The following is a 23,690-nucleotide window of genomic DNA, read 5'->3' as shown; positions in this document are numbered from 1 at the left end:
AGGGACAATGAGTGATGTGACATTGGGCAAATCAGTTTACTTCTCTGGACCTTGGCTCCTCTTTTGTAAAATGAACAGCTAAGTGGGATAGAGTCTAAGAATCAGCATGTTAGTATACAATGCTATTGCAGGCATGTTAGTATTACAGTATTATAAGCAGGGACTGCAGCTATTAATCTGTAATCAACAATTCTACTCATCCATTACAGAATGATGTGGTGCAAAGAACATGGCTTTTTGAGTAAGATGGAACTGTGTTCAACCATCTTTGCTACTAGAACCTAACAAACAAATACAAACTCTGTGTCCAAAAACCAGACTAACTTGCACATTAAATGTCCTGCTCTGTAAAAATGTGGTAGATATTACTTCCCTCACTGGGTTGTCATGAAGATTGAATCAGATAATGTTTGTTTAGTGCTGGGACATAGCATCTGGCCTTGCTGAGGGGGCCTTTAATCTAGTGTAAGAGCTCAGTCTCCATCTCACCCATCAGTATCAGCAGCATATGACACAGCTGATCACACTGTCCTTCTTAAAACACTTTATTTATACCCTCAAACCTCTCTTTCTTTTCCTCCTACTTCCCAGATCTCTCCTTCTTTGTCTCCTTTTCTGGATCCTTCTCACCTTCCTGACCCCTAAATGAGGGCACATATCAGGCTTCTCTATCAACATTCACTACTAGATCATCTCATTCAGCGTCATGGCTTTAATTGGCATCTTTAAGCTGATTACTCCAGAACTTACATCTCCAGCAGAGATCTCTTCTATGAAGTCCAGATTCATAAGTATAGCTTCCCACTTGACATTTCCACTTGGTAGACTAATAGGCATATTAAACTTAACATGTCCCAAACTGAACTTTTCATCTCCACACCATCCCTTTCTTGGTAAATGGAAAATCTACTTTTCAGTTGCTCAGGCCAAAAAACTTTGGAATTATCCTAATTTTTCCGACATCTGTCTACGAATAAATCCTCTTGGCTTGGCTCTCATATATATCTAGCACCTGACTATGTCTTCCCTCCCCCTCTACAGCCATTCTAGCCCAAGTAACTGTTGTCTTCCATCTGGGCCAATGTAATAGCCTCCTAACAAATCTCCCTGCTTCCATTTTGCCCCCTCTCCTCACAGCAGCCAGGAAGATCCTTTTGCAGCATAAGCATAGTACCCTGTCACTTATCACAGACCGGGTATCTCTGGAAGTGACTGAGGTAGTGTTTAGCATGCAAGACTTTTTTAAGGAGTGCTTTTGGGATCAACATTTGTAGAAGGGAATGGAAGGGTCAGGAGTGGACAGAAGTCAAGAGGTTATGCAGGTCCAATGACAGTCTTGTCCAACCACATGTTGGCCTTTGAAGCTGGAAGGGCCCTTTAAAGTTGTCTCAAGTTGGGCTAAGATAGCCAGGCCTTTATATTCCCTCATCAATCAGTCTTGGTTATGGTCTGTTCCATGAAGGGTACTACCTCAGGCAAGGCAGCCCTCTGTAGCTGAGGCAGTCCCTGAAGGGATCATGACCAGTCAGCCAGCAGCACTCCCAGACAGCAGGTATTCATTGAACGGGGAAATGGGTAGCACAACACAGGATCCACCACTCCTCTGTTCTCTCTGGTGGCTTCCCATCTCACTCAGAATAAAATCCAAAGTCTTTACTATTTCTCTTTGACCTCCTCCTCTCCCACCACTCTTCCCTTCAATCACCCTCTGAAGCCACATTTGCCACCTGGCAGTTTCTTAAACCTCCCCAACTCTTACCTCTCACCAGTATACTGCTGTCTTAGCACTTGTGGTTCCTTCCACTTGCAAAGCTCTTGTCCCAGGTATCTACAGAGCTGGCTCCTGCACTTCATTCAAGTCTCTGTTCAAATTTCACTTTATCAGAGGAGCCTTCTCTCACCAACCTATAGTGAATAGCACACTGCCCTTTCACTCTGTTACCTTATTTCACTTAGTTTTTCTTTTTATCTCTTATTTCATGACCTAACATAGCTATATTTGATTTATTTATTGACTGTCCATGTCCTCCCTCCATTTGGATATAAGTTCCAGAAAAGAAGGGACTTTGTTTTTATTCATTGTTGTATCACCAGGGACTGTAACAGTGCCTGGCACATGGTAGATGCTCAATAAATATTTGTTAACTACAACTATTTTGGGGGCAGGGAGTATTCCGTAGTAAACAAGAGCTAAGGCATTGGATGGAAACAAACCTAAATTTTACCTGTGGGTCTAAACTTATGATCTGTGAAATGTAGGATATGTTATTTGCACTCTCTGCATTTGAGTTCCCTCAGCTGTAAAATGTAGATGATTTAATACTATATACATAATAAATTTGTGATGAGAGCAAATGGGATAATGTGTGTAAAACATCATTAAGCACCTGACATATAACACTAAGAATCTAAAAACTGCTTATAAGCACAGGACCTAGCATGTAGTATGTGCTCAATAGCTGGTAAATTTTTTGATCATTTTATGATCAGAATTTATCATTTTGTGATAAATACACGGAATGATATATGAGAGTTAGAGTTGTTTTTGATGAACACGTGATATTTAAATGATGCAAAAAAGTTCTTCAGTTCTTCATTTTAGAATGCCCTGTAGCTAGTCTGGGCTGATTTATCACTCTTTTCAATATGGAGAAATTTGGTTTAAGTCAGTTTCAACAACAACAAAAATTTTAATAAATTGTTGTGAATAAGTGTTCTCTAAGTGCAGCTTCACTTTATACATGTTTTTATACATTGTGTCTAAGCCCATATAAAATTGCATTTTAAGTGGGGTAAGAAAATTTTCTATTTAAAGGAATCTTGTGACTTCTTTGGTAAAACATATCATCCTTTTCTAATCAAAATCGTTCTATAATTGATCAATTTTGTAAACTTGGATGTTTGCATCCCCAGTTTCTGAAATAATGTATGAAAAGACTTGCGGCCAATGCCTCTCATAAACAGAGTGTATATTTATTGCATGAAGACTTCTTCTGCAGTTTTACTGATAATGAAAATGTAGGCGAGAAGTCAGGGGAAAAAATGTACTAAGCTCTTATTAACCTGCAATATAGGAACATAATTAGAAAATTACTTTTGCAGGTTTCATTTAAATTGTTACCTTACAAGTCTGCACAACAGTTTTTTGTTTATGTTTTTAATCTAGTAAATGTTCCTCTTGGCAGTAACGTCAGAAAGAAAGAGTGTGAAACACATAGGAAGCGAGGAATAACTTTCAACGTCTGCTGCAGCCCCCCGGATTAGCCTAAAAGCAGGCGGACAGGCACGGTTCTGCACAGTTAGGAAGGTTTGCACTGTGACTCCGCAGCTGTACTAGAGCAGGAGGGATACCCAGGTCACCACAAGAAACACCGATCGAGCATATCCAGAAAACCACTGCTTTTAAGGAGAGAGGAAATGTCAGCCTTCTCTCCCATTAAGTCTTATATTTTATCATTGGGTGTGAATAATAAAGCTAGCTTTAAATAGCAACAGTAAGAAAACTCTTCGAAGGGTAATTAATTTTCGACCAACCGGAAGGAGAAACAGCATCCAATCGGCGCCCGTTTCTCAGTGGCCAATCAGATTTCCCCTTACATTGCAGCGCTGGGAAAAACAGAGCTGGACCCTCGTGACTCCCAGCGTGTGGCTGATACAGTTACCTGCAGGACAGTGAGCTACTGAGGCTGCATTTGTTACTTGAACATTAAGAGACTAGCAGTTCGGTCGTTCACTGTGCTGGCTGGATTTGCTTGTGTTTGTTCTTAGTCACTGCTCATGTAATGCACTCCCTTAACCAGGAAATTAAGGCATTCTCCCGGAATAATCTCAGGAAGCAATGCACCAGGGTGACAACGCTAACTGGAAAGAAAATTATAGAAACATGGAAAGATGCCAGAATTCATGTTGTGGAAGAAGTAGAGCCGAGCAGTGGGGAAGGTTGTGGTTATGTGCAGGACCTTAGCCTGGACCTGCAAGTTGGTGTTATTAAGCCATGGTTGCTCCTGGGTGAGTATATTGATTTGCCACTAAGTTATTGAGTTCATTTAACTATATTAATTAACGTTTTCCTCCCTAATAATAATAGTCTGTACTATCAGCTAAACTGCTGGAAAATTGAAATGTTTCCTTTTTTGGATATGGAACTTACACTAGCTAGCTACACTAGCTAGTCAGGGATGTTTCTGCTCCACTATATACATAAGAGGCATAGATTCTAGTAACACATAGCACCTGGTATTTGAATTTCTAAAAGCTTTCTTCCTGTTTTTCTAACTTCTCTGGAGGATAACACATTGATGTTGTATTTTCTTGGATAATAAAAGGATATAGCCTTAAAGATTATCAAAGTAAAAAGAATGCTTTTATTAGGCAAAACTACAAGTGACAGGGGTTGAAGTTATAGAAAAGTTAATATTTCAAAAGGCAAATGCTTTTTTGCCTGCTCTGGGGTTGCAAACCATATGGAGTGCATGCCTCCTGTGGCCACATGTGTTCATGGTGTCTGTTTTTGTAGTGTTAAGGAGAAGGTGGACTGATATTTTATAGCTATGAATCTGATGGTTTATGATTTCTTGTATTATGGAAAATACAGATTCCCTATACAAAGCATAATCCACAAATAACAAATGAAGCACAGTTATAAAAGTACAAGCTTGTTAGCTTGGCAAGAATATGATACGGTATTCTTAAAAAATAGTCAACAGTGTTTTAAGTAGGTTTGAATTATTTTTGATTTGTGAATAGAGAAATTAAGACTTGGAAAAATCAGTGATTTGTTAGTATTTATACAGCCAAGCCTCTCCGGAGTAACAAGAGCACTGAATTGGGTGTCAGAAATGGCCAGGTATTATGTGGAGTGCACATAGCATCTCACTCCTTTTAAAAACTCTGTGAAGCAGGGATCATCAGCTCCATTTTACAGATGGGAACTGGATTTAAGATTGGTTAAGTAACTTGCACAAGCTCAAGTCTGATACACTCCGGCTCTCCATTGTTACATAGACTGACTCAGGGAGTCCAGGCTTTTAGCCATGCTTTACGTAAAGCTAGATGAGCTAGTGAAAGTCATTTATTCTCTTTGGTCCTCCAGAAAAGCCATCTGTAAAGCTGAAGTAACAGTATGTGCTTATCTTATAGGGTTGTCCTGAAGTTGGGAAAGGTTTTTGAAACATATCAATTGCAGTATACATATGAGTTGTTATTGTATTATGTATTATATGAATTGTTACATGACCTGTCTTTTCACCAAATAAATATATCCAATTAGTTTCTGCAGCCCTGTGAAAAAATGAAGTGGGTCATTTAGCTAGTCTGGAAGGTGCACCCAGGATTTGCACAACATTTCTAGGAGAGGAAATATAGCAAGGCACATGTTTTGGTTATTTGGCTTCCATTGTAGTAATAATGGTTTAAAATAATTATGGTAGAATTAAAAAATATCATTCACCCTTTCAGAGTTTTCATGAACTTCACTTATTTTTTTATCTAGACTTATGCAAAGTGAGCTGATCAAGGTAGTGTTCTCAGATTGGCATTGGAACCCTTCCAGGATCTTGAGCGAGTGCTGGGAGGGACTTCTGAGACTAGTCCTTATATGGTCGCCTCTTTGGACCAGGAAATGGGATAATTTCATCAGGTACAACCTCCTTTCTTCTGAGAGGTAGATAGACCTTCTTCTGCCCAGTTACAAGCGACTTATTCTGAGGGACCTATGGATGGTTACATCTAAAGTTCTTCCACGTGAATGATGCAGGGGTTGTTTCTAGGTTGCTTCAAAGAGCTTCTTTCATCTATTCAAAGCAACACAGCTCCCACCTAGCACTACATGAAATTAAATTTTGTTTTGGGTGGGAAATAAAGAAAATAGAAAGCTGTCAAAATATAATGTCTTTTTTAGTTAGCTCATAAATTCACCCAAGCTTCTGCATTTCAAAAATCTTACATAGGCCCTTGAACTACCTAACAAGTTGATAAAAGATCCTAGTCAGTGAATATTTTTGTCCTAGGTTTTGCAAATTATATTTTTACAACAAAAATCACTAGGACTTTTCTTATATCCAACTTGATTTGTAAAAGTGAAAAATTCCATTTCTCTTGGGTAGTTAAAAGGGTACAGTTATTTCTTGTTATGTCCATCCTGTTAAGAAATCCCAACTGGTAACATTTTGAGATCTTTGCTTCAATTCTAGGTGAAAATCTTGGGATCCTTTATAAGGTTGTAGAGGATTTCTGATATCCTGGAAGCCCAGTATTTTTAGGAGGCAAATAATACATTAAATTTGTATAGCTCTTAATTTTGTAAAATTCTTTCACAAATATTATTTTACCTTATCCTTATAGGAAATTATGCTCCTATTTCTATCCATTTATGAATGTTTACTCCTACAAATTTTCTCAAAACATTTCTCTTTGGAATACTATTTATTTCCCTTTTCAGTAATGTAATAATATCTTTTTGGTTTATTTCAGTAATAATTTTTTTGTTTAATTTTTTGATGATGAAAATAGAGATTTGTAAATCAAGACATGCTGCACCAGAATTTATGCAGTATTTAGTATTTTCATAAAAAAAGATCTCTTAAAAATAGAAACAGGATTCTGGAGATCTTACGTAGCCTATTTTTTATGATACATATATTATGATTGCAACACATTGAACTTGTTAGAAGACCCAACTCCAGTAGCACGTAATATACTTTCTAAATCAGTTACTTCATCTGTAATATTTCCTTAATAATTCTTGGCCAAGGTCTTGAATATTAGTGGTTTGTGTCATTGTAAAATATAACTGTAAATTATTATTATTATTTTAGACTTCTTTCTTTAGTTGTAGTCCTATTTATCAACTTCTTTTTCTGTTATTTAAAAAATTGCCATACTGTTAAAATTGACTTGCTGTTCAGTTCTATTAAGTTTAACACAATTATAGATTCATGTTGCCACTGTTAAAATCATAAAATTATTAAAATTGATATTTGTTTTAAAATTTCGATTAAGATAGTTTATAAAAGGATAACATTCTACTTTTTCAAAACAAAGGTTTAAATAACACATTGTTATAATGATTTATAGTGTTTCTTTCTTTTAATGATAAGTGTTTTTCCAACAAAATTTTAATGCAAGACTGCAACACAAAGCAATCATTTAAAATTGGAGAAAAGCTGATGTTTATGTCTAGAATTTAGAGAGAATTAATGTGAACTGAATACTACCAAGTATTAGATGAAACATACAAGCCAATTACCTGAAGTCCATTTGTGCTGACTAAAATTATTCCCCCACACTATTAAAACTCATGTAATTTTCCTATTGTTTGAAAAGGCAGTGATACAAGTTGATTTTTGGTCTCAAGAACACTAAATTTGTACCAATATATTCATATTCTGGAAGTCATTTTCAAAATATAGCAGCCAACTCCGGAATATAACTGACCTGTTCTGTTTGGTGTGTGTGTGTATTTAATGGAAATAATGAAAGTATACAGGTTTGATAAATATAATAATGATAGTTTTGGGTAAGAAAAGAAAGAATTTCATTCATGCATGCTTTTTTTTTTTTTTTTTGCTATTTTAAGAAATAGGCCGTGTAGAATTATTATTTAAAAGATAACATGCGGGCTTCCCTGGTGGCGCAGTGGTTGAGAGTCCGCTGCTGATGCAGGGGACGCGGGTTCGTGCCCCGGTCCGGGAGGATCCCACATGCTGCGGAGCGGCTGGGCCCGTGGGCCATGGCCACTGAGCCTGTGTGTCTGGAGCCTGTGCTCCGCAACGGGAGAGGCCACAGCAGTGAGAGGCCCGCGTACCACAAAAAAATAAACAAACAAAAAAAAACAAAAAACAAAAAAGATAACATGCATATTAAACCACCAAATTTCAGTTAACTTATTTGAACCCATTTCTCCCCCTGGAGATGAATAGGACTTCCTACAGAAAACTGAGAAATTATTTTTAAATTATGAAGTATTTCAAATGTGTAAAAAATTACAGACTACACTATAACAGACAGTTACATATCCACCATCCAGCTTTAACAAATGTTAATATTTTGATAGGCTAACTTTTAAGTAAAGTTGAATGTAGACTCAGTAAGGAGCCTGTGAGCTTCGTATTACCAAGAGAATATTGGCCAACCAGCATACTTGCTGGCCCCCCACCTACCTAAAGTCACATAATAGAAGCTGGCAGATTTCCCAGGTGGATAAGGTGAGAAAAGTGTTGTTTATAGAAATGGAACCTAATTCAGGAAAGTAAAATACTTGAAATTTTAATATAATAAATGCCCTATTTTTTCAGTTGTGTCACTCACTTTATTTTAACTAGTTGTTCTCATGTATAATAACCTTGCGTATTACCTAGAGTCATTTTCCAAGTGTGAGAGCTCTAGAAAGCCAACTTTGACAGGAAGAAACTGGAAAAGGATACAGCCCTAGTGGTACACAGAACATGGGTGGAATTCAATAGACCAGCAGTGTTTGCTCTAAGCTACTGGGTGTTCCCAGACCAGCTGGCACTAAATCATTTTGTGGGTGTCTTTTTTAAAATATCCTTTTTTAAGTTACAAAAGAAATAGATATTTATTGTAAAAAGTACACATGAGCATAAAGAAAAAATCACCTATAATCCTACTGTTAACATTTTATTCTGTATACTTCCTGTCCATTTTTAAGCATATTCATAGTTTTTGTTTTTACAAAAATGGTTGATGTTTTGTAACCTGCTTTTATCACATAATATATTGAGAATATATTTCCATGCCATAAATATTCTTCTACATTTCTCATTTCAAAGGGCTGTATATATTTTCACTACATAATTGTACTATCTTTAATATAACCCAACTCCCATCATTGGGTTTGGTTGGTTTTTTTGTTTGTTTTGTTTTTATAGAGTTTATTTTGTATTACAGACAACACTGTGAAGAACATCCTGATAGCTAATCTTTGCAATATCCAGGACTTTTAGGAAGAATTCCTACAAGTCAGATTTCAGAGTCTAAGAGTATATATAAGATGAATATTTTTTGATGAATATTCCTGAATTATCTTTCAGAAAGTTGGACTGAGGTCCTCCCAAGTTGCATTTCTTAAAATAAATGAATAGCTAACAGAGTTGTTGCAAAAATTAGATTAAAAGTCAGGATGATTATTTTTATATTCAAGGTGATGTTATTTATTTCTTATAGGGTCACAAGATGCTGCTCATGATCTGGATACACTGAAAAAGCACAAGGTAAAAAGAAATGCTTCTGGTCTGGCACTGTGTATAGGAAGTATTTTAATTGTTACATTTATTTAGGAAAAACTGCATAGGTCCATTTCAGAGTTGGATTGGTGAGATTTGGCTATCATTTTAATAAAGTTACAAAAATTATTGCACTTAATTCAGATATGTGAATTTGTAATCCATCTTTCCAGTTTTATTTTCTCTCAGTCTCCCTTTACATTTCCTCATGAACCTGACTTTGGAGGCACTTCTTCCTGCTTCTGCTTATGTAGTTCCTCTGTGTGGAATAGACCTTCCCCTCTTCTCTTCTTGTCCAAGATTTACCCATGCCTTGAGTCCCAACTCACATACCACTTCTTCCCCAATGCTATCTCTTCCCACCTTCCCCCACACAACTGATGTGATTTATTACTTATTTCAATATTTACTGAAAAAAAAATTATCCATCAACTATTTTGTTAAGCACGATTTCAGGGTCATGGAATTGCTGTGGTTTGAGGAATGCAAAAGGTTCTTGTTCACATGAAGTTTATGATTTGAGGGGCAGAGAGGGAAGAAAGACAAATAAGCAGCTACAGTACAGTGTATTGTATGTGTTGATGGGGATGTGCAGGTGCTATGGGAGAGCATAGGAGATGATGCCCTTAACCCATGTTTGTTTGGGTTGGGTTGGGGATAGTAAGGTCAGGGAAGTCTTCCTGGAGGAAATAATATTGAAGTTTTGCTCTGAAGGGGGTGAGGAGGGAGCAGACAGAAAAGTGTTCAGATAGAAGAAATGGCTCTGTGAAGGCCCAGAGACAAGAGAAAGGCTGATGCTTTCAGGAACAGAAAAGAAGTTTAGTAACCCTAGAATAGAGAGTGTGAGAAAGAAGGGTACTAAGAGACAAGGCCAGAGAAGTAAGCGTGAGTCAGATCGCAAAAGTCCATGTAAGCCAGAGTAAACTGTTTGGAATTGATACAAAAGACAGTGGAAAGCCTTTGAAAGGCTTTATGGAGGGAAGTAACAGGATCAAATTTGCATTTTAGAAAGATGGATGGTTAGAGGCCGTGTGGAAAATAGGTTGGAGGATTGCTCAAGCTAGAGATGGGAAGACTAGTTTTGAGGCTGTTGCAGCAATCTGAAAAAAGATGATGGTAGCTTAGATTAGGATTCAGTGGGGGTAGAGAGAAGTGGATGGATTTGAGGGGTTTTTAAGAGGGTAGAATTCTCAAAAGTTAATGATTGACTACTTGCAGGACAGAGTAGAAGCGGGGGGTGAAGTTGAGAAAGAAGGAGGAGTCAGAGGTGATATTCAGCTTTCTTGGATTACTAAGTAGGGTTGGTGTCATCCCATGAGATAGGGAACAAAGTAGGGAGGAGCAGGTTTTGCAGGAAAAATAACGAGCTCAATTTTGAATAATTTAAATTTCAGATGCTGTGGATAATCTCAGTAATGTTATTCAATAGACAGTGTGGGTATATGGGGTCTGAAGTTCAGGAGAGGTAAAAATAGAGATTCAGGAATCTTCAGCTTATAAGTAGTGATTTAAATTGTTGGAGTAGATGAAATCACCTGGGACAAGGTGAGCAGAGAAGAAGGCCTACACCAGAACCTGAGTAATACCAACCTATAGGGAATAGTCAAAGGAAGAAGAATCTGCAGTGGGAAAGGAGGTACTGTAAGAGTTTGTAGGAAAGTAAAAGAATTGTGGTGTCATGGAAGCCAAAGCAGAGTTCTGTGGAGGATAGAGTCAGCGGTGTCAGATGCTGCCCAAAGTTTAAGTATTGTTGGGAATGTATTACAACAGCTGGACTTTAGAACAAAAAGTTGTTAGTGACTTTAGTGGGAACAGTTTCATTTGAATTGGAGGCCCAAGCCAGATTTCAAAAGATTGAGAGGTGGAGGAAATGATCACACCAAAAAAGGGCAGAAGAGAGCAGGAAGACCCATAGGTGATGAGATCAAAAGAGGGAGATGGGAGAGTTTTGAGCGTGTATAAAGCTGATGGTAGAGAAAGGAATTGAAAATACAGGAAAGCAAGAATTGTGGCTAGAGGGCCAAGAAAGTAGGCGGCAGTGTGACCCCAAACACAGGTGCCAGAATGAGCCTCATAAAGGATGTGGGAGCACATCATGCTCTGTATTAAGAAGGTAGAAGGAAAGGGTGAATGCAGGTGTAGGCGAAGTTGTTAAATTTGATGGTAAGATTTGATGGAAAGGGTTCCTATGTGATGACTTGTCTTTTTACTGTAAAATGGTAAGTGAGGTGATCTACTGGGAGTCGGGAAGAGATGGTAGGGTTGAAAGTTATTAGGAGAGTAGGGAATGTTTGAAAGAGCTGATATGGGGAATGAGGGAGAGAGCCTACTAGGGAAATATAGTTGCTAAGCATCATTAAGGTTCAAGAGAGGTTGGCTCTCATGAACTAATGGTGGCATGAACTGCAATATTGTGTGAATTTTTTCCAGCAGTGCTTAGCAGTCTGGGTATAGAGGGGACTTTTACCAGTCAGGTGCAGGGGAGGTAGACCATGGACTATACGCTGAATAACAAAGGAAGTGAAGGCAAGAGGGGGCTGATAGATAAAATAGAAAGATCAAGGAGTTGATGGTTTTTGTGAGGTGTAGAGGGAATAACTGAGTGGAAGATGGAAAAAGAAGAGTGGGATACCTGAGTTAACAGGATCAGAGCTGGATCAGTCCTGGGCATTAATTGGTCTTGCAGAGGTGGTGAAGGAGAGTGGTGATGAAGGTCATTGGCGATGAGGTCGTCAGGGACCTGGTAAACCCAAGTGGAAATTGATGTCACCCAGGATAATGGTAGGACATGGGGTAGGACCCAGAAAACTGAGGGTCAGGTGCCCAAGGAACGCAGGGTATAAGATGGAATAATCAGCTTGTATGAATCTCAAAAGAGCAAGGATTTTTACTGGAGGGTGGAAAAGAAGTGACTTGAAAGAGGCAGGGAGTAGCCAAAAGAATGCAACCCTGCCTCTCACCCACGATGTAAGTGGGGTGCTAGGCCCTTTTCTAGTTGCAGGAGACATAGAAATGAACAAGCAGTAAGGTCCTTGATTTTAAAATATATTTTCAGATGAGAATACATTCTCTGAAAGAATTGAAACAAGGCAGTGAGAGGAGTGGCAGGGGAATAGGCCTCTGAGGGTATTATATTTCAACTGAGACCTTAGGACAGAGTCAGCTGTGCTTAAATCAGGGAAAGAGCCCTTAAGGCTGACAGAACAGCAAACGTGGAGGCTCTTGGAAGGAACAAGTTCAGTGTGTGTTCCTCCCTTCTGGTCTCATAACACTTTGTTCTTCTCCTGTAGCTCTTAGCACCTCTACTTTTTATTATTACTGTCGGTGAACATGTTTTCCCCTCTATTATTCAGCAGACTTCTAGAGGATTAGAGACCCTGTCCTACTCATCTTTCATCCCACAGCTCTGAGAAAAAAATTTGATTAAATTAAGGCTGAAAATTTTATGTGATAAACACTTGCAATTAATTTCTTCAAGGAAATACTAACGAATTCATTAACTAATTTGATATGTTTACTAGTCAATGTACTTATTTGTGTTTAAATTGGCCTCCCCTTGTTTTATTATAATAATAACTGCCTGACAATAAGAGACAATGGCCTGAAATTGCATAAGGATATGAGATTGACTGTATATCCTGATAGGAACCCTCTTAGATCAATATTTCAACATAAGTAGAACATGTTTTAGAGTCTTGCTTACATGAATAAATTAATATTTCTCAGGGTAAAAATGGAAATTAGAAAAACTGATAAATCTTTTCATTGGCAAGTGTTTTATTATCTAGTCCCTGTTATGATACACTAGTTCAAATTCACTTTCATCCTGGTGATGTGAACCCAGCTGCTGTTTAAAAGATCATTCTGTCTCTGTATAAAAGATCCTGTTAGATGCCTGGAAGAAGCAAAAGTAAGCTGAGCAGCTGAATAGAGGGTTTCTACAAAATCTTAAGGGTGCTGTAAAACAAAATTATTGATTTAAATGCATGACACATTTCAAAGGGATTTCTTGGGGTTTAAGTAGAGTGCAATAACTAATAGAAATTCTCTTGTGGCAGATCATTTCAGAAATTTCTATAGGAATTTCATTATAATGTTTAGATATGGTAATAAGAGTTGTTTTATTAGTAAGGTACTCATTGAATGCCTGGTGTATGCCCAATAAAGCATGGAGGATAGAAAACCAAGTGTAACATAAAATATTCCAAGTTGTTTACTGCAGCACTGTTTATAATAGCAAATTTATTGAAAACAACCCCTATTTCCATAAGTAGGGAATTGGTTAAATGACCAATAGTCCACCCACATGATGGAATACTATATAGCTTTTTTTTTAACATCTTTATTGAAGTATAATTGCTTTACAATGGTGTGTTAGTTTCTGCTTTATAACAAAGTGAATCAGTTATACATATACATATGTTCCCGTATCTCTTCCCTCTTGCGTCTCCCTATAGAGCTTTTTAAAAGAACACAAAAAAAATGGTCTCTAGATACTGATATGAAAAGGTCTCCAGGACATTTTAAAAAATTAATTAATTTACGTATGGCTGTGTTGGACCTTCATTGTTGCATGTGGGCTTTTCTCTAGTTGTGGCGAGTGGGGGCTACTCTTCGTTGCGGTGCGCGGGCTTCTCATTGCGGTGGCTTCTCTTGTTGTGGAGCACGGGCTCTAGGTGCGCAGGCTTCAGTAGTTGTGACGTGTGGGCTCAGTAGTTGTGGCTCTCAGGCTCTAGAGCGCAGGCTCAGTAGTTGTGGTGCACGGCCTTATTGCTCTGAGGCATGTGGGATCTTCCCGGACCAAGGCTTGAACCCATATCCCCTGCATTGGCAGGTCCAGGACATTTTTAAATAGGGGGAAAAACCCAAGGTGTTGCCTTTGTGTAAGAAAGGGAGTACATAAAATATTTGCATAAAGATACTCTAAAAGAATATACAAGAAACCAACAAAGATGGTTACCATATGGGTGGGAGATGATGGAGTGGAAAGAGGGTGAGAGCAAGACTTCTTAATGTTTCTTTTTTTTTGTAATGTTGTGATTTTTGAACTAGTTCAAAAGATAATTTTTTGATAATGCCTAAATGTGAGGATTAAGTGAGTTAACCTGTATGCCTAGCACATACTACGTACACAATAAAGGGGCTATTCTTATTATCCCTATTATAAAGGGCATCACAAGGTCAACCATTGTTAGGACCTCTGTAACTGCATTTTGGAAATATGCTTGATTACTTGAAGGGTTTTAGGCTAGGTCCCCATCACCATCACCACCATGACCTGAGACTCAGTAGAGTTCTTTTCAAGCATGATCATTCAATCAATATATATGTAAGTTGCATTTCCAAGCAGCTAAACTACCTAGACATTGGGTAGTTTAATGATCCACAATATTTGTAAAGCACTTTTACCTTTCAACAAGTTTCCCCAAGATTCTTATTGGGTCGTCTCTGTAATCCTGTGATGTATAGGGAAGCTATATAGATACAGATATATTCTGTAAGTGGTCAGACCTCATTTTTGGTCTTTTGGGAATGCAGAATATAGTTCTAAAGGTAAGGCAAACACATCAATATTATAAAACATTGGCACATCTATTAATTCAGGGCAGAATCATGTAGTCCTGGCCAGAAGTCCACTTGGAGTGAGAGAGTAGCTTGGCACAGTCAGGTGGGACTTCACTGGGGAAAGCAGAAGGACATTTCAGACTGTATCTTCTAAAACTGTTCTTCCCTTCTTTCTAGGTTCTTCCATCTCCTCTCTATGTAAGAGTGTCTCTTGAGAAGATTTGGGGTTTTTTTCTGTTTTCTTCTTTCCACAAGGCAGTTAAGTTAGTAAATAGCCTGTGGCCTTCTTTTCATGAGGCCTAGTTCCCTGAGTGTCTTAATACTCTTTCGATTGTGGACCACAGAAACCTGAATGAGGAAAGAGAATGTGTATGATGATTTAGGGGGCTCTCTGGAACCTGAGGGAAGAGAGTGGCCATGCCAGAGAATAGAAGGCCATCCAGGACAGCCTCTCTCTCCCACTGGCACATGGCTCCTATCTGCACATCTGTGTTGTTCTTCTCATTTGGGAGCAGAGATCTTTCAGCTTCCCTGAGCACTTAATAGAAAACGGCTGTTCTTAAATCTCCCGAGTTTGTGGATCATTCTAGCTGTCTCACACACCTATTTTTTAAAATTTCTTGAGATAATCTGCTCAGTCTAGCTTAAGTCAGGCGTCCACCCGAAACCAATTAGCTGTGCTTAGGGAAGGAGTGGGACACAGCCAGAGTCATAGCTGGGAGGGTAGTGGGGGCAAGAGAGGCAGGCTGGACAAGTACTCTAAAATATGATGAGATACAAGAAAATACCAAGGTCAGGCAAACCCTAAGATCCAAACTAAGAGAGACAATAAGTTCAGTGAGAAGCATGTCCTGATAAGAAACAGGGACTCATATTTCTGGTCTGTTTAGCCTTTGGATTCTCTTAATAGACTTTCCACATGGCTCCTTCCGTTTGCTTGGTGGACTCCAGGAAAGGAGCCTGAATGTATAGATGGATGAGGAGGTTGCTTATGTGTGCCATTTAAAAGAAAATCTTTCATGACCATCCCACCTTTCAACCAGACTAATTCATCAGAATTTCTGGGTTTGAGACCCTGTGGCATTGATATTTTTAAAACACTTACTGATGGTTCTGATGTGCAGCCACACTTGAGAACCACTGTACTTACAAAGAATACAAGAGGAAAATAGGGAAATAATTATTGAAAGGGAAGTTGTGTGCTACTGATGCACTTCCCTTACGTAAGTTTTTATATGGACATTAATTGATTTATTCAATAAATATTTTAAGTACTTTGTGTGCTAAGGTCACTGCTCACTCACAATGCTTACTTACAATAGTGAGTAAGCTAAACCCGGTCCCTGCTCTCATGGAGTTTCTAGTACAGTGAGGGAGATAAACAGACTCTCAGTGGTAAGGGCTATAATGAGGCAAGTAAAGGGTGCTTTGGGGGTATATAGAAATAGCACTTATGGTAAGGGATGAAGCAGTCAGAAAAGGCTTCCTGAAGGAAGTGTTATTGAGTCATGCTTAAATTGTTTATTCTTGTTACAGCTCTCAACATCTCAGTCTCTGTTTAATTAACCTAATTCACAAGAATTTTCTAAAAATCATCCTTTTTTTTCTCTTTAAGGTGACTCATATTCTCAATGTTGCATATGGAGTTGAAAATGCTTTCCTCAGTGACTTTGTATATAAGAGTATTTCTATTTTGGATCTACCTGAGACCAATATCCTGTCTTATTTTCCAGAATGTTTTGAATTTATTGAACAAGCAAAAATGAAGGTAAGCTTTTTTTTTTAATTAATTAATTTATTATTCATTTTTAGTTGCATTGGGTCTTTGTTGCTGTGCACAGTCTTTCTCTATTTGCGGCGAGTGAGGGCTACTCTTCATTGTGGTGTGCGGGCTTCTCATTGCAGTGGCTTCTCTTGCTGTGGAGCACGGGCTCTAGGTGCATGGGCTTCAGCATTTATGGCACACGGGCTTAGTAGTTGTGGCTCACAGGCTCAGTAGTTGTGGCTCGCGGGCTCCATAGTGCAGGCTCAGTAGTTGTGGTGCATGGGCTTAGTTGCTCCGCCACATGTGGGATCTTCCCGGACCAGGGCTCGAACTCGTGTTCCCTGCATTGGCAGGCGGGTTCTTAACCACTGCGCCACCAGGGAAGTCCGTAAGTTTTGTTTTGATCCACAGTTCTTCAGAAGCAGATATTTAAAAATATGGGTCCATTATCCAATATTTATTCTTTCTGTAATGAATATGTAGAGAACAATTATGAAATTTCCCCTTCAACAATATTTCATTAATTCCTACAACTATTTAGTTTTCCAGTTGCTCTTTTTTCAGTGAAATATTTACTTTTAACTTTAATTTCTCATATTCCTATGCCTTCCTGAGAAATATTCGGATTTAAAATTTTCTGCTTACTGAATTTTCCTGTGTACATAGGTATTGCGTTGGCCCAAAAGTTCTTTCTGGTTTTTTGTAAGATGTTATGGAAAAACCCGAACAAACTTTTTGGCCAACCCAATACGCAGGTTTCCTTTGATAGTTTCTAACCACCTGCCCTCTGACCACTTTGCAAGGTAATCAGGTGGACTGTGGGATAGAGGCTGCTCTAGTCCTGTTAGTGTATTTATGAAGATTAATATTCCTGAGATTGTATAAAAATGCTGATCAGAAGCTGTCCATTGGTTCCCTGACTTTAGAAGACCAACAAAAAATACAGTACTTCAATTTTGGTACTGATCCAAGGCAGGGCTTCTAGGCTGGCTGTTACCAATAATTATACCTTGAAATGACATCATTTTTAGTCAGTATATAATTCTTACAAAATTTATGTTAGATAAATACATGGGAATGTAGAAGCACTTACAGAGAAAAGTTAACTGTCCTGGAGCACCCGACAATTAATGACAGTTAATAGAATCCAACTTAATTAAATTCTGATGATCTTCCTTCTACCTTATCTCTTTCCCTCTCTCTCTTACTTCCTTTCATTTAGTAATATTTATTGAGTGCCTTAGGTGCCCAGCACTCTTCTCGATACCCTTCTCTAGATTACCGGAAAAATGTAACACTTTTCTACCTTATTTAATAGCAGATATTTGGATGAAAGAAAAGGAGGAGCTTTTCTAATTCAGAGCCTAGTATTGGCCAGTCTGTTCTCCTGTGAAAAATTTTACAGACTCTAGATTGTCACATTCCAGTGTGCCAGCTAACAGTGTTAGAAATAAAAGTGACAATGTTTCTGTATTAGCTGCTTTCCTAAGGAGATGTAGAATGTACGTTAGACGGTAAAGGAAAAATGTAGACATCATCCATATTCATATTAGAAGATATGCACATGTTGCAAGTAAAAAGTGAAATGGGTAATAGTTAATAAAAATGGTCCTTAGTTTGGGTTTCTCAAAAAACAGAACCTGAGCCAAGGATTAAGAGCTGATGCTTCATTTGAGAGGTGCAATCCCTAGGCAGTGAGAGTGAGAAGAAAAGGAAGTGACTCAGGTAAGGATGAGAAGCAGTGTAAGATGATGTGTTTACCTTGCTGAACACAACTTCACAATGAGCTGACAGCGAAATAGCTGGGTACTTGGTAGGGTGGTACCCAAGACATCCCCAGGCAGGGAGTCCAAAGAAACTGCACCTCAGTACAGATTTTGGGAGGGAGGGAAGAGAGAGAATTTATCTGCCTGGCCATCTGTCAGCTTCTATTTCCCATTGGTCAAAGTTTACCCATGGAGAGGTAACTAACCTCACAATTCCAGGTTGTAGCACCCCACCCCTTCAGTGGCCACCTTGAAGCCAAACCCAATGCCCTGTGGTGTGATTTGCCATCCAAGTTCAGAAGAAGCAAGCGAATCCAGAACTCAGAGTGTACCTATGCAGACTGCCATCGGGGAAGAGCCAGGTGTTCTTAGGCAAGCAAAACTTAATAGGCTTAAAGGCACAATAGGCAGTCAGCCACAGAGGTTGTAGTTGAGGTGGAGCAAGCTGAGGGTGAGATGATGGCATCAAAGGAATCCGAAGAGATGCATAAAATGTTTCTGCTACAAGATGTATTTGAATTCTGTAATATGTTCTAATTTCTCAAGCCTTATGTTTTTTACTGAAATCTTAGCCTCAGCCAATATTTCCTTACCCTGAAAACTCTTTATTGTTTAGATTAATACATATTTAGTTTTAGCAATAGAAGTCTTGAATTTTCTTCATTTTTTTCTAGAAGAGATCTCTTCATGATTTTGCCTGTTGTATATGCACGTATTATTAAATGTGATTACTCAGTGAATTGCATATTTCAAAACTACCTTTCTAGGTCCTAGTTTGTTGTTTTCATCTTTTTACATACAGCTGCCAGATGGAATGTCTTCCATTTTCCCATGTCTTTCCTCATTTCTCTCTGTACTTATAAAACCCTGTTTGTTTGGTTTCTCTGTCCTTCTTCTATCTCTGCCTAATGCGTTATTTGTCAGGTTTATGCCCAAAGGGACAGAAATACACATGAGAGGGAAGTAGTAAAGTAACCTCCATAGCCTCAAGAGTTCTTTTAGGAATATTTACTTGACCCCCTTTTTTTATGTGCAAAAGGTTTTGTTTGTTAGTATGAAAATGTGTATTTGATATTCCATGTTTACTTTATTATTTATAAGATGTGATTTTAAAAACATGTAATTTATAACATTGTAGAAAAATTGGAAAATATAGATAGGTAAAAATTAAGGTCACCCACTTCCACCATATAGACATAACCACTGTTAGTATTTTAATATATTTTTCTATATATCAAAAGACCTGAACTTGACTAAGTTCATCTGTCAAAAAATATGAATTACTTACTCTGAGAAGATACAAGGGATGTATATTGCTGCCCTTAAGGAGCTGGCAATCTAATTGAAAGGCTGTTCATAACAACACGAGAACAAAGCAAGCTGTGTAAAATGGAAATACTATAACATAATTCCTATCTATCTGCCCATAGCAAAATGGTGATTTGATTCTTTTAAGAGAATGTTTTCTCAGAAATGCAGAACAAAATTAATTTGTTTGCTTAGCAAACATTTATGGAGTACCTACTCTGTGCCCAAAATTGTACTAAGTATTAGGCATACAAAAATGGCTTGGATATTCCTCCTGCCCGCCTCTCACGCAGAGAGAGACAACCTTCTTAGAACAGAAGCCAAAGTTAGCTGGACCAAGAGAGGAGCAAAGGCCTTTCAAGCAGAGGACAACAGCAAGTGCAAAAGAAAAAATTTCTTTATAAATGATTTAATTGTCACTACTTTGAGTTCTGGAAAGGGGATATGAAGCTAGTAGTTTGTTTGGAAATACTTTCAAGGGCAATATGATACCCAAGGAATAATAAAAGGTAAATAGGTAAATTCAAAGGCTGTAGAAACTAACAGAAAAGTAGCTTTTTATATAAAGAATGTAAGAGGGAAGAAAATACTAACATTTTTAAACATTAGCTAAAACTAATTGCACCGTGTATAAGATTGAAAATAAAGCTAGTTTCATTTTCAAAAGCGTATGTATGGATCATAACATAGAGATAACTAGTATACAGCCAGGAAACATTAAAAATGACATGAGGGCACCTTTTATTAAGCTTATGATTCCAAGTTTCTTTGGAATATCTAATTTGTTTTGAGTTAAAAGAAGTTCATTAATAGTTTTCATTGGTTACTGTAATATGATTTTAAAATGTCTTAAGTCTCATAAAAAAGCCATTGTACAAAGTGAGAAAAATTCTGTATATGTAGAGTGAATATTTGCATTTTGCTTTTCTTGTACAGAAAGTTAATATCTGGAAATGACTCTGAAATATATAAATATAAATAGACAATCTTATTTACAAAGCAGAAATAGAGACAGATCTAGAGAACAAATGTATGGATACCAAGGAGGGGAGCAGGGGTGGGATGAATTGGGAGATTGGTATTGAAATATATACACTATTGATACTATGTGTAAAATAGATAACTAATGAGAACCTACTGTATAGCACAGGGAGCTCTACTCAGCGCTCTGTGGTAACCTAAATGGGAAGGAAATCCAAAAAAGAGGGGATATATGTATACATATAGCTGATTCACTTTGCTGTGCAGTAGAAACTAACACAACACTGTAAAGCAATTATACTCCAATAAGAAATTTTTTAAAAAAAGAAAAAAAAATAGAAACAATTGAAATTGTCTTTTTGATATGAGGATTTAAAATATTAACTAATTTTCTTGTGAATCATCTGTGTTTCTTGAAATGAGTTACACTTGCAAATGTGTTACAATAGACCTAGGAAAGGAATTTTGCAATAGATTTATGCATCTAAGAAAACTGCCTTGTAAAAGTAAAGTAATCCAATAAGCCATAAACATAGCATTGTTAATGTGTACTTTGGACAGAGAATTTTCAGTTGTAAGGTTTTTTTCCCCCTTTCCCTGTTCCCATCTTTCTTGTGTTGTAAGAAAAGAAGAATCAAGAAATGAAGTAATTAAAATGTCTGGTTCTGTTGGGTGTGCTCACTGTTCTCTACATTTCATTTAGATCATTAACTTTTTAAAGGCCTGAGATAAGCTAACCTGTATCAATGCTGATCCATCAGATCTATTACATTCATTATTAATGCAATATTACCCCCATCAGCATTGGCCTTGCACTGTGTCCCTTTTCACTTGTGAAGTATCATTTGCAAGTTACCTGAAACGTTTTTCATTTATTGACCTCATGCTGGTGTCTAATTACCTTTTCCATTTCACATTGTCGTGAGCTATTTGTGTCATCATTTTACTACCTCATAAGTTTAACTATTTTTTAAGTCACTTCCCTCCAGAATAAAATATATCCAAGGGAAGACAATTTTTTCTTTACTGATAATTTTACACATAGATTTCTAAGCCAGTGATACTAGTTTCTTCATGGGAGCACTATGTGTACCTAGAATGTCTCGAGCTTTCTGTTTAGTTTATGATTATGGTTTTATTTATATTTCCACATATATTTCCTGTGATTTTTCTCTTATTTATAGACTTGTGGCTACTAAGTTACTAGGCTTTTATGTGTACTTTACTAGATTACTTCAGTTTAATAAAAGATAGTTTCAGAATTCCAAATATATCATGAAAGCATTTCAATTCTGGGAGGTGGGAAGAGAAGGTGTTGGTTAATTGATTGATTTTTCCCATTCATTCCTTACAATGAATTGTATTTTGATGATTGAGTAGATTGAATCAAATAAATCGATAAAGTGAATATTTTTATTTTATAATTTTAAGTAGTATAAGATTATATTATAGTCTCTCTTAAATGAATAATGAAGATTTTTGTTTGGTTTTATTATAGGATGGAGTGGTTCTTGTTCACTGTAATGCAGGAGTTTCCAGGGCTGCTGCAATTATAATAGGCTTCCTAATGAATTCTGAAGAAATCTCATTTACCAGTGCTTTTTCTTTGGTGAAAAATGCAAGACCTTCCATATGTCCAAATGCTGGTTTTGTGGAGCAGCTTCGTACATATCAAGAGGGCAAAGAAAGCAATAAGTGTGACAAAATACAGGAATTAGAAGAAACAACAGTTCCTGAGTTACATTCTAGCTGATGATGGACAACTGTAATTTCTGAGTTGGTCTCTAGAGCCACCTTTCCCCTTTTTGAGAGTAAACTAGTAGAAACTTCCTTCTCTCATGCTTTTTTCAAGTGGAAATAGAGGTCAATTGATTGTCCTAAGTTAGGGTATAAATAAATTTTTTAAATTATATCATGTTTTCTTTAGTATTATAATATGTGATTAAATGCTTCTTTGATTTGCTAAGGGAAAATAACAATGTATTACCAATAATTTATTTCTGTAGAAAGAAAAGGTTTAAATTTAAAATCTATATTAAAGCATGAAAGATTAAATTAGTTGATTAAAACTTTTGGTAGTTTTCTATTCCAGCAACTGTTTCCATGAAGGAAAAACTTGAAGTGCTACTTGACTTACTATTTCAGAGGGAGGTAAATTTCTTTGTGAAGAATTTAAGATTAAAAAACAATACCTTAAACCTCCCAAAAGAGGTAACCAAAATCTGAAGGTTTACACAATATTTATGTAGCAGTTACAATATTCACAAGATTTTTATGTCCTTTTATGAAAATGTACCCACTTTTCATTTTGATTCTTTAATTTAACTGTATTCCCGGTGTTTATTTTTAAAGTTTTTTGTATAGCTATTCTCTCTTACTTTATTGTGAGCTTATGGTTCTTTTATTAGGTGATTAGTCTCTTACATTGTATGCTTTTTATTCTGGGTCCCTAGCATTCTGTTTTTGCGTCTGACGTCATAATTATCTGATCTCCTTGGATCTGTGGGAAAGTATTTTATACTAAAAAATCATTTTTAAAATGTGGTTTGATTAATGATCTGTTTTCTAGTTCAGTATTCTACTAGGGAACATATTTTTAAGGAAAGAACAGTTATGGTTTTGTAAGAAATTTTACATACATTTTTAAAAAGCCCAAAATCATTTACAATTTTATTTCTGGCCAGAGGCTTTGATTAGTTTTTTTTTTATTAAGTCTCCATATTAGCAAGGCTGAACTCTGTACGTTATGAATTTGCTTAAAGATATTCTTTTAATTATTCAAAATGTACTTAAAGTTAATTATAATAATTAAGATAGAATTTATTTAATAGCTTTCAAGTAGACTTTCAAGACTTAGAAAATATCATTGCCCTCTAGATTTTATTATCATTGCCCTCTAGATTTTATTAAGAAAGTCCTGAGCTCTTCTTAATTACACATTATAGAGAGCAAGCATTTTCCTATACATAATTTGGAAAGTGCACACTGAGCACATCTGTGCATTTGAGAAAGCAGGCTTTCTTATGCTGCCAGGAGCAAAAAGTAGAGGTGATAAATGCAAAT

General features: G+C 37.1%; 1 protein-coding gene across 1 annotated transcript; it reads left to right on the top strand.

Moving 5' to 3' along the window:
- Positions 1-2,962: 2,962 nt before the first annotated feature.
- On the top strand, positions 2,963-22,539 carry DUSP19 (dual specificity phosphatase 19). The gene is made up of 4 exons (XM_022567205.2): positions 2,963-4,008; positions 9,184-9,230; positions 16,423-16,575; positions 22,126-22,539. The coding sequence occupies exons 1-4, from the start codon at positions 3,783-3,785 to the stop codon at positions 22,378-22,380; spliced, it is 681 nt and encodes a 226-aa protein (XP_022422913.2). The 5' UTR covers positions 2,963-3,782; the 3' UTR covers positions 22,381-22,539.
- The last annotated feature ends 1,151 nt before the right edge of the window (positions 22,540-23,690 follow it).

The sequence above is a fragment of the Delphinapterus leucas genome, chromosome 8, assembly GCF_059928025.1.
Source record: "Delphinapterus leucas isolate spDelLeu-1000000601 "Yukka" chromosome 8, BTC_Dleu_Yukka2, whole genome shotgun sequence".
Taxonomy (NCBI): Eukaryota; Metazoa; Chordata; class Mammalia; order Artiodactyla; family Monodontidae; genus Delphinapterus; species Delphinapterus leucas.
This window is presented reverse-complemented; position numbering and strand designations above follow the sequence as displayed.